At 41.4% G+C, this 11,789-nt stretch overlaps 1 protein-coding gene across 3 annotated transcripts in view; it reads right to left on the bottom strand.

The window, feature by feature from the left end:
• Window positions 6,326-11,789, bottom strand: part of EBF1 (early B-cell factor 1) — a 407,699-nt gene continuing 402,235 nt past the window's right edge. For all 3 annotated transcript variants that reach the window (XM_018050098.1, XM_018050099.1, XM_018050100.1), the window contains exon 16: window positions 6,326-9,499. In XM_018050098.1, coding sequence (XP_017905587.1) covers window positions 9,468-9,499 — 32 coding nt within the window. In that variant the 3' untranslated portion in view covers window positions 6,326-9,467. The remainder of the gene's footprint in view (window positions 9,500-11,789) is intronic.

Here is an 11,789-nt window from a genome sequence, read left to right as displayed (position 1 = left end):
TTTAAGTAGTTGGAAGGACTTAGGAGATGTTTTTTTAATCAATTGTATCTATCAAAGTGTTGTATATATTATCGAGATAGGAAACTACCTAACGTCTACCAGTTTGAAATCAGAAAAACTTATTATGGTATATCTGTGTATCTCTATCCGTCACCTGTGCATCCATCCATTCACACATGCATACATGCAGTGGAATTTCAATCCCCTATATTGACAGACTGGCTAATGTGTTCTAGGCACTGAATGATAACTCATGATGTGGCTTACTCAACATTATCTTCTTAGATACATTTTGAACGAATACTCTTATTGTCAATTCTTTTTAATAGATGATATGCTAAGGATTAGAAAATTTTAGTGATTTCTCTTTTTGAAGTTATTTTCAGTATATACTGATTGGATTAGTTCATCCTGTAGACAGACTAACTGTTGTGCCTATATATCTTAAATAAATGGCCTTCAAGATCCAAAGGGGGCCCTCTGTCCTCAGACAAGTTGGTGAGCAGTTCCGTTTTAGTTAAGAAGGATGACACTGGTGTTCCTTGGCTATCATGAGAATTTAACAAACATCTATCTATAAGGTTAATAGATATCACCTCATGTAAAAGTAGCCTCCAAGAAAAGAATGCCAGGTGCCATTATCATGCCATCTCCTTGATTTTCCTGGATGTTAGCGTGAGCCGCAGTATTCTGTGCTTGTGGGGGGGAAATGGGAGCTCAGTGTCTGCCTTTTCCCTTGAGTGCTTTGGGCTATGGTGGTTTCTGGGGCATGAAGTTTAGGGTAGGAATGTTTACCTTTGAATTATAAAGAGCAGTATTGGGGATCCCTAACCTTTCATCTGGTTACAGCTGCTTTTAAAGGATTATAGGAAAGTTGACCACATCCCTAGAACCCCATGCAATAAATCCACGGTGCAGGCAGAAGTAAGGTAGAGAGAAGGAGAAAGTCTCCCCACAGTGGTCCTGGAATCATCAGAGTAATTGCTCTGCGTGAGGAGCTACCCGTGAACCAAACACTGGTCAGGAGCGTTACATGGAAGGGAAGCATACAGGAGAGCAGAGGAAAAGGATATGTCAGCGGAGGTGGCAGCCGTCTTCCACTCTGGGTGACCTGCAGCTTCCATGTGGAATGCTGTCTGCACACCCTCCCACTCCTACCAGCTCTACTCTTCTGAAATGAAATATTAGTCACTCAGCCGTTTCTGACTCTGCGATCCCATGGACTGTAGCCTGCCAAGCTCCTCTGTCCATGAGATTCTCCAGGTAATACTGAAGTTTGTTGCCATCCCCTTCTCCAGGGAATCTTCCTGACCCAGGGATCGAATCTGGGTCTCCCACATTGTAGGCAGATTCTTTACCATCTGAGCCACCAGGGAAGCCTGCTGACTGTTTCTCAAATAGGAGTGGACCCATGAATCTTGCTCTATGTGCTCACTGCTCCCTATTCTTGCTCCTCACAGTCTAATATGTTCAAACATTATTAACAAGGAAGTGTTTATGGACTTTCCCTTCCCCCAGTTGCCAAAGGGAATCACGTTTGGCCAGTCCAGTGTCTTTCCTTTCCCTAGCTCTGCCAAAGAGGAAAGATTTTCTTGCTGGAAGAAAGACAATGCAGTGAGAGAAAATAATGCACTGGGGTGGGGGTTGGGGTAAAAAGAAAAATCACATCAACTCAGAATAGACTGTTGTCAGATGGATTGAGTGAAGTAGTGTCTGAGTAAGGACAGCAGGCAAAAGGGTGGTAGAGGAAAGAGAATTTTAGCAGGTATTGCTGTGGACTTTACAGTTAGGTTCTTAGAATGGCCTTTAAGGCATTTGAATAAGGGATCAAATTTTTTTTAACTAAATGTGGGTGTTGACATGTGTGCAGAGACAGAGCCACAGACTTGTTCAGATATAGTAGGGTTTGTTGTTGCTTAGTCACTAAGTCGTGTCCAACTTTTTTGCAACCCCATGGACTATAGCCCACCAGGTTCCTCTGTTCATGGAATTTTCCAGGCAAGAATACTGGAGTGAGTTGCCATTTCCTTCTCTAGGGGATCTTTTAGACCCAAGGATCAAACCTGTGTCTCCTCCATCTCTTGCATTAGTAGGTGGATTCTTTACCACTGAGCTGCCAGGGAAGCTCTTATATTAGGATTACAGCAGCATTTATCACAGTGTGACACGATTCTTGTGTGGTTCTTTGCTTCATATCTGTGTCCTCCTTAGGCAGTAATGAGGGGAAGGAAATGGGTCTGTTTAAGACACAGTTAAACCCAGCCCTTAGCAAAGTGCTTAACACAGAGAAAGTCCTTGGTAAAAATATACTGAATAGACAAATGCATGAGAGAAGGCATGATGGTTCTAGTTCATGTTTTCCTGCTCCCCCTCATTTTATGGTGATGACTCCTAGCGGAGGCCCACCCAAATCTATGTTATTGAAATAATCAACTTCAATGGAACTCCCTCCTTTTTGTTGACATTTTGTTGACTGTTTGTGGAGCACTGGATTCTCCTTATAACCTAATTCTCTGTGCAACGTATTTCCTGCAAAGAGTCAACTCTCAGGCCTGTGGTTCACTCCAGGGCTCAGAATGTTCCTTCTTAATATAGAATGTGGAAATTATACAATCAGTGGGAAAAAAGTATGCCAAGTAGATAAAAATCAGTCCCACTGTAGCATAACTCTCCAGAGGGAAGAGATAAAACTGCTTGATACTTAAGTTAAAAAAAAAAAAAAAGTAGCAAAATATTTCCAGTTCCGGGAACTGAATTTCATTCCTAATGTAAATATAGAAACCTCTGGAGAAGAGGATCATACTTGGAAGAGGGAAGGAAAACAAAGGGAACAGTAGGAAAGGATTTCACTACCAAGCTCCATATCTTAATAGTAGGAAACAGCCCAAATAGAGATGTCAACCACTTCTTTAATAGTGGGTGTCTCAATCAGAAAACTGAGTTTTACCTTGTCTTCTCCTCCTCCCCCAATCCCAACATTGCCTCATCATCAAATCAGAATGGTTTTATCCACTAGGTATTTTTAACTGGAGTATACTTGACATCTAAAGTTTAAGGTGTACGACATGCTAATTGCAAGGTGATTACCACCTTACCACTAACACACACCTCCATGGCATCACATAATTATTTCATTTTGTGGTGAGAACATTTAAGACCTAGTCTCTTAGCAACTTTGAAGTTTGTAATACCCTATTGTTGACCATAATCAAATGCTAAATATGTCTAATCCTATCTATTTTTCCCTTTCCAAGCTATGTGTTTTTTGCCTCACCCATGGCAATGCCTCCTAATTATTCTCTTTCCCCTCTGCCTCTCTCCAATTTGTTCTCTAGGTAGTTATCAGGATACTTGTAAAATACATGTTTGACCCCTTGTTTGCAAAGTTTGAGACTGCCTGCTGTGCATCATTACAGCAAATATCTACTGTAAGACAACTATCTACTGTAAGATACAGCAGATAAGAGAAATTATCGACTGTAAGATAATAAGAGAATAGAAATGGAGAAAAGACAGACACCTCTTAGAGAGGACTTGCTATAAAATGGAGCAGAAGGCTGATGGACAGACTGAGAGCAAAGTGAGGTCTAATCATATTTTCTTTTTCTCTAAGATGAGACAATATGTGTAGGCTGATTAGACAGTAATATTGAGGAAGAAGAAACTGAGATGTTGGAGGGACAGCATAATCATTCCAGGAGCAACATTTTTGAGAATGTGATTTGGAGCCTGTGAGGGGAGGCATGGCCATGAGCGTAGTGTGCTGGAAAAGGTTTACTTCCCTGGGTATCTTTTAAAAATGAACTTTTCAATGAGGGTGTTTTGGCAAGGCAAAAGGAAATTTATTTTAAAAAACAAACAAACAAACAACAACTGATCTGTATGTTTAACGTTGAACATGGCTACTGTAGGATATGGAGAGTTTTTTCACAATTATATATTCCATTTCCCCACATTCCTATTCCTTTTGATGAATTTAACATTGTTTTCTTCATATAGGCAGCTCTAGAGGCATCGAGCATGGCCCTCCATGCCCTGCTTTCCCTTATTTGCCTGGAGAGTCTGTTTACACTGTGCAGGCAGGCCATTCCATGCAGCCTTCCTAACCTAGTGCTAGGAATGTGAATAGGATCCTCAAATCAAGCTGAGTAAGCATCTCCTTCAGTAACTTGTCTTTTGGCCACAAGTCCCAAACTGACATTCTTAGATGCCCATGGACTTTCTTTTTTCCCCAATGCAGTGTTTTGAAAGCACTATTTTTGGATTAGACGGCAGCATTTAAAAAATGAGAATTTCACACAAAAATAATTCAATAATATTCAAATACTTCAACAATGGCATTCTTGAAAGATGGGCATCACTGGGGCTACATTCCCACGTGGGGACAACTGCCTGGAGTAAGCGAGTGTTCCTTGTCTGTTTTTCACCCCAGCTCACACACTTCATGGTTTCCCATCACAGTCTCTGTGGTCAGATACAGAGCGTTGAGTTTATGACCACTGGTTCAGGCCCTACAGGCTGGAGCTATGACTGGCTTGCCTACTGCATCCTAGCAAACCAGTGAGGTGCCAAACGGACAGTGGGTCCTGAGTCTGTTCTGAACTTCCCAGGCTCCTCAGTGCCATCTCGCACAGCTGTGCACTCTACAGACACAGTCTTTCTGTTCTTGAATGGGCCGTGCCTGCACGTGCATGCTCAGTCGTGTCCAACTCTTCGTGACCCCGTGGACTGTAGCCCACCAGCCTCCTCTGTCCATGGGATTTCCCAGGCATGAACTGGAGTCGGTTGCCATTTCCTTCTCCTGAATGGGCCCTGTCTATGCCCAAAGCCTGGATCCTTATATCTGCTCTCATTCCCTCTTCTAATGGTGCCACCCCACCTGCTTACTTCATCCTTCACATCTCAGCTTAGATGTCCCTCTCTCTGGAAACCTTCGCCAACCCTTCAGGTTAAAAACAGATCCCACTGTAATACACTTTCAGAGCATTCTAGGCTTTCATTGCCCTTATCAGTTTGTTAGTTAGACTTGTATGGTTGGTTAATGTCTCCTTGCCTCACTCAACTATAAAGATCCATGAGGGCAGGATCAGTGTTGCTGTGCTTGTTGTAGAATCCACCAGGCCTCACCTGGTGCCAGATGAAACCCTCAAGGTCTATGTGAATAAATGAGTGCTTCCAAGAAATAGGCCTTAAGGAAAGTAGAAGCCAGTATGTAGAGGTGTAGATGTCCATCTTATTCTATGGAGCATTATGAGTGTCTTGTCTTTAACACTCTAAACTACTCTAAGTATAGATTCCTCTTGTCTGAGATTATGAGTGGCCTAAGGGCAGGGGACTCTTGTTCCCTTTTTATCTTCTGTACCTGATACAGAAATCCAGAAATGTATACTGAATGACCAAACTAATCAGCATGGATTTCTTTTTAAGATGAGGATGGTGGCTTCTCTGCCTATTAACTTATTCATTACACTCTTTCATCACCTCAGATTGGGCTCTATTCCAGAGCAAAAGTGTATCAGCAGTGCCCACCACGAATGATCCGGATGGTCATTGCAGGATGACCTAGCAGAGCTCTGGTTGGCCTCAACTTTCTGTTGGCCTAGTTGCTGAGTTTTTGAGGTGTTTTATAAGCATCATTAAGCTTATCATGTTCAATAATTGTAAAAGTAGGGAGAGCATTGAATGTGCGATTGGAGAGACTTAGGATGATGATGGAAATTAAAGTGAAACAGTTTTACAGGAGTAGGTGCCTACTGGGTGTTTGTGGAATGTTCGACCCTAGGTAAATTTGTTTTTTTCCAACAGGAAAAATGTCTTATCCGCATGGGATTTAAAACTATAGATCATGGAAAGTTCTGTGTTCACACATGCCTCCTCCTCAGTGAACCAGGGCACATAATTGACCAGAAAGCTCACTGGGATTAATTAGCAGTGGTATGTGAAGAGCTTGGTTCAGACTTGGAACATGGAGGATGACTTTCCAGCGAGGCCAGAGCCTAGATTCATAATTCAGTCACTTCAGGGGATCTCATTGCTTGCCTAGCGTAATCGTTGGGGCTCTTGGCTCAGACCAGGATGGGCATTGTGTGTCCAGCTGCTGCCAGCAGAGGGCAGCAGTACGCTGTGTGTGTTCAATTTGCATTCCAGATTAGCAAATCCCCATGCACTGACAAAGAGGGAAAGTGGGTGTCCCACGACGACTCTTGCTGCTTTTCTCTGGGTGATAACACTGGCCCCACGCCACTGCACACACAGACCTTTTTACATTATGTTGGACTTGGGCTCATCCAAAATAGAGAAATGAATACACAACTAGGAGCTGCCATCACAGACAAGAAGTAACTTTAATTAAATATTGTGAAAGTTGAAAAGTTTTTACAGCTTGAATGTTTGCAAAAAAAAAAAAAAAATTATAACAATCTCTACAGTAGTTAGGTTCTCTAACGATTGAACTGTACAGTGTGTGTCTATTCCAAAAGTCTGATAGGAAGGTGAAAGGTTAGATTTAGAGATGACTTCGTTAAGCTGCATCCTAGTACAATGTGAGGCCAGGGTGTGTTATGCAATCCAGTCATCCAGAAGCTGTATTTTTCCCCCCAAACTGAAATCCTAGTTGAATTCTCTATTTTTGTTTTCTTCTTAAAGCCATATTCTGTATTTAGGGGAACATCTTTTATTTGTAAAAGTTCCATGTAGAAGAGAGAGGGTCAGAGGGCCAGAATGTCGTTTAATCTAATCAGTGTAAATAGAGGCAACGAAACACAAATTATACACATTTTAAAGGCTCTTTGGACTTTCAAGAAAAGTTCTAACCACTACAATGGCTGACAATGGGTGGCGTCTGTCACCAGGGTCTGAGCCGGACACCTCACCGGCTGACCCGGAGTCCTTCACAAACAGTTAAGGGGCTCACCAGACAAAATATGGCTTTAAATTGTACACATCTTCAGGCCAGCGCTTACCACACAAATTCAGACAACCTTTCTGAGTACCGAGAAGCAATGTGTCCACTTTGCTTACATTTTCCAGTTTTATTATTATTATTTATCATTATTATTTCTCACCAAGAAAAATCAGCTTTCTTCCCCTCCCTTCCCTCCCGCAACACCCCTCCCCCACCCGCCCCAACCCATAAAAATCGCACTCTGACAGTCTAGTGAAAACCATTGCAAAATCCATATGGGGGCATGCACAGTTGCAGCATTGTTGTAAATTTTCTTGATCTACTAGAAAAAGTTACATTATCTTAAGGTAACAAAACAGTTCTTTTGTGCTTTTCGATTTCTTTGTTTTTTTTTTTTTCTTTTTTTTTCTTTTTTTCTTAGAATGTTAGTGATGACTGACAGTTCTGGTGCACAGTTACAATGTACAAGTGAAATGAATATGATTTGCATTGTTAAGGCATCCAATCTGCTGGTTTATATTTATGTGAAAGAAGACAGAGGAAATATACAAGCAGACTTAGGAAAGAAAGTATGTTCATTGATTTCTATGAAGTTTCTCCCTGGAATTTAATGCACAAAATGCGTCACTCCAAAGGGAGAGGTTCCATGCATATTAATAGAGTAAAACAGCATTAGGGTTTTCTTCTGTAAGCTTCCAAAGCAAAGGATACATTTTTTTTAATCTACGGAACTAAATGCTACAAGAATAATACGCTACTATTTTTTGCCATAAATTGGAAAAAACTTCTTAACTTACAAATAATACAAAAATAGACAATGGCTTTTGGGTGAAAATTAAAAAAAAAATGAAGCATGGTTTAAAACAATACTAAAAATAACTATAAATGAAATGTTTAAAAATCACATTGAAACAGCTAACTATAGGTGACCAAACAAATACGCACTTTTCACATAGCAAACATACACAATAAAATAAACTGGGAGTCAGAGGAAAAGGAGGAAGGGGAAAGCAATGTACAAATTCCAAAGATAAATACATTATTTATATGGATATCTTACAAAATCCCCTTTAAAACAAAAAGCCTTTTAATTAATTTTGCAAGTATGTGCAAGCTAAAGGTAGTGAGCTTTTTTTTTCCTTTGCAAAATATGCAGTAAAATCTTTTTTATGATATTGAAAAACCATCTTAAGACATTAAAATGTATAAATAGAACAACAACTTTGGCAAAAAATCACAAAAAATCTACAGTATTTATAACTACATACAAAAACACAACAGCAAAGAAAAAAATCTCAGGCAAATGCATCCTCGGAGCTTTGCTGCCTCTTCACCATTACCTTCTATTGCAAGAACACTTCCCAGATAATGAGAGCAATAATTCCCATCGAACAGAAAACTGTGTTTTGAGGTCTCAACCTTCTTCTCCTTTCTCCCAGTTTCCTTTCATTCTTGATTCCAAAGCACTTAACCCGTTGTTTCTATCTACTATGTTACAAATAGTAAGGGTCGACCAATAGAGGCGCTATCTCGAATGGGAAATCTGAAAGATCTGCTGTGTTGGAGGACTGGGATGAAGTCAGCATTTAGGATGAGTAAACTTTAACCTTGTAAATGGCGGCATGTTACTGGGATTTTGACTTGATAACTAACTGGAGGGAATAGTTTGGAATTCTGTGCCTGACCCTGTTCCATGCAGTCTTCAAAGGAGATTCTCATACAGTGTGTGTGCCTCCAAGCTCTCGAGAGGCCATCGGCTTCATAAGAAGTTGACATAAGCAAAAGAGAGAGTGCTATCAGGTTTAAATATGCAGTTTTAACATCTGTCTAGAGGCACTGGATTTTGAGTAGAAGGGGAAAACGTGATCACTCACATCACTGGTTAACTTTCCAGGCTGCATTTATTTACACAGTTACTTAAGACAACAATACGAAAGGGAGAAATAAGCTTGCACTGCTAAAGGGTGGCATGTTAAGTTAGATACTGGAAATGCACTGTCCGAGTAACTACCACTTGATATGCTTTAAGGCGCAGAAGCCGACCCTTAGTTTCCTAAAAAATCTAACTGGCATTCCTATTCTGTCCCATACAAGCTTTTTTTTTTTTTTTTTTTTTCTTTTTTTTTTAAACTTTTCTGTAAATATCACCACTTCATTCTCCTTTTACACAGCTTTAAAAACATCATAAATTAAAACATGGAGTCTTATTTATAGTGTCCCTTGTATACAGCTTTACGGTTTATAAAAGACAAGTGATTGCAGAGTTAAGCTTAAAAAAAAAGAGAGAGAGAAAGAAAAAGTGGATTTGCTTTTATCAACACAGAATAAATATATCCCCCCAAGGAGGCGGGAGGTACAACTGTAACCAACACCCTGCGTTAGCAGATCCCTTCCAATTTCAGTATTTGCAAGGTCGGCGATATTGTTTGTTTAAAAATCTGCAGTTATTGTGATTCCTCTTAAAAAGGCCTGAGTTAAAAGTTCCACTCTGGGACTTGTATCACATTACTCTCTGTAGCAGAATCCAACCTCTTCATTAATAAAATTCTTCAAGGCAATTCTTTCACATGGGAGGAACAATCATGCCAGATATTGCTGTGAAAGAGAAGACAAGAGTCAGTGGCTTTTGTGTCCAAACTTCCTACTGAAAGAGAAAAAAGATGAGGGGAAAAAACACCCACATACCACTATGTTCGTTGAACATTAGCCACAAATGAGCTTTCTCATCTTCCCTGGAAGGAATTTTTAATTACAAAATATGCATGTACTTTATTAAGAATGTAGTGTCATCAGTGAGTGTATGTGTCTTTAACAGACAATCCTAAATGTCCCTCCAAATCTGATTTCAATTTTAAGACATAACTGGCAAGTCAGAGTTTGAATACTGCTGGGAAAGTTAGAGCCCCATCACTTGCAAAAGAGTGGGAATTTTCAGTTTGTCACTCTTTTTCCCCCTTGCTTTCACTTCCAAAATATAAAATGAAAAACTGGTCCACCACAACAGCCAGCAATTGCTACAAAAAACCATGGCTCTGCCCGTGTCCTGTATTAGCATGAGAGCTGAGCACTGAGGACTGGAGTGGCGATTTGGGTGCCTTCACTTCAGTCCTCAGGCCTGGGGTGAGAAGCAGCCAGCTCCAGGAGATGTCATTCCCTGGGGGATGAGGAGGGAGGGTGTCCCCTATACCTCTGCTGCAGTCAAGGTTTCTGCAATGGTCTGACCATGTCTCTAGAAAACTTTAGCCTAGGAAAGCTGAAGGAGATCCTAGGCAAAGGGAAAGCTGTATAGGAGAATTAAACATCTTGGAAAGCATTGTTGGGAGGCCTCACACAGTTGTATTAAAAGAGCATGGAATCCCACAGGCCTACATTCCACCACTTTTCTGTTTGCTGAGTAAGTCCCCCAGAGGTGCTTGCTTGCTTGCGTGCATGCTCAGTCGTGTCTGACTCTGCGACCCCATGGACTGTAGCCCACCAGGCTCCACTGTCCATGGGATTTTCCTGGCAAGAAAATACAGGAGTGGGTTGCCACTTCCTTTTCCACCCAGAGTTGTATCCGTGAACCTCTCTGCCTCCTCGGCTAGGAATGGGGTATATTTGCTAGGGCAGTGATACTGTTAAGAGTTGTGGGAAATTTACATGTTAACAACCAATATGAAGTGCTTAGTTCTGATAAGCTCCTGCTGCTGCTGCTAAGTCGCTTCAGTCGTGTCTGACTCTGTGCGACCCCATGGACTGCAGCCTACCAGGCTCCTCCGTCCATGGGATTTTCCAGGCAAGAGTACTGGAGTGGGTTGCCATTGCCTTCTCCGGATAAGCTCCTAGTGAAGACCTAATAGAGTTAGGCTCCTATTAACTTCTGCTGCTAAATTAGCTGTGTGACCTAGTGCAAACTGCTGAACTTTTCTGGGCTGTGTTTCCTTATATCAACTAGGTACTGTCCAACATGGAACACTTCACTTGATGGGTATAAGGAATAAAGGGACAACTGCAGAGTTCAGGATGGCAACTTTGAACTAGGTGGACATGAGAGCAGTGCTTACATTAGAAGCAAGAGGCAGCCATCTTTGGCTCTCAGCGATGGCTTAGCATCCTGTCAGGCGGAGAAAGGAAGTCATTGCTTTCTTTTTGTTGGCAATTCTAAATTTAAATTAATGTCCTTGTCAGTGGTGACTGCATCTAGGAAGTGACCCTCTAAATTTCCCAGCTCTCATGTCTGCAAGAATGGGCTTTTTTTTAAGAGAGCCCCAAAGCCTTCAGTAGACACGGGAAGGCCAGGTGAGGCTCTGAGTGCTGTGGGCCCCACAAGCCTCTGCTTCCCCTCCCCAACCCCCTGAAATTTTCGATTCAATTTTTAAAAAAGCATTTTGCCAAACACTTTTTCCGTTAATTTTTAAACCCATCTGTATTCACAAGGAAATTTAATCCACATGTTTCTGATTCATTTACACGTAAATCATCCAAATGTTGTTTTGCAAGAGCCATTCTGCAGTCCAAAAGCTCCTAGAGTCTTTTTTGTAAGTCCTCATAAGCCATTTTTCTTAGAAACAGGAAGTGTCTCTTGCCAAATGCAGGCCAATTTAAACTCCCAACGATTTGGGATCCATTGGAAATGCAGTGCGCCCCTAAGATGCAACTGAGCCCTAGATTTCAACTGATACAGGAAGCTGGGTATTTCAATCCAAGCCTTGAGAATTCAAGATGCTGTAGCTCCAAAGGCAAGGAGGATGGACTGGGAAAGAGGGTCTTTGCAGAGTGAGAGCTCAGCGTGGTACTGCCTCCCTAAGGATCTTTTCTTCCAGGCTGAAGGTAGGTCCAGGCACCTCTACTAAAAGGCAGACCTTCCCAAGGGAGTGCTAAGACCTCTGGCAAAAGTAGTGACTTA

This window comes from Capra hircus, chromosome 7 (genome assembly GCF_001704415.2).
Source record: "Capra hircus breed San Clemente chromosome 7, ASM170441v1, whole genome shotgun sequence".
Classification (NCBI taxonomy): Eukaryota; Metazoa; Chordata; class Mammalia; order Artiodactyla; family Bovidae; genus Capra; species Capra hircus.
Note: the sequence above shows the minus strand (reverse complement) of the source record. Positions and strands in the feature narration are given on the sequence as shown.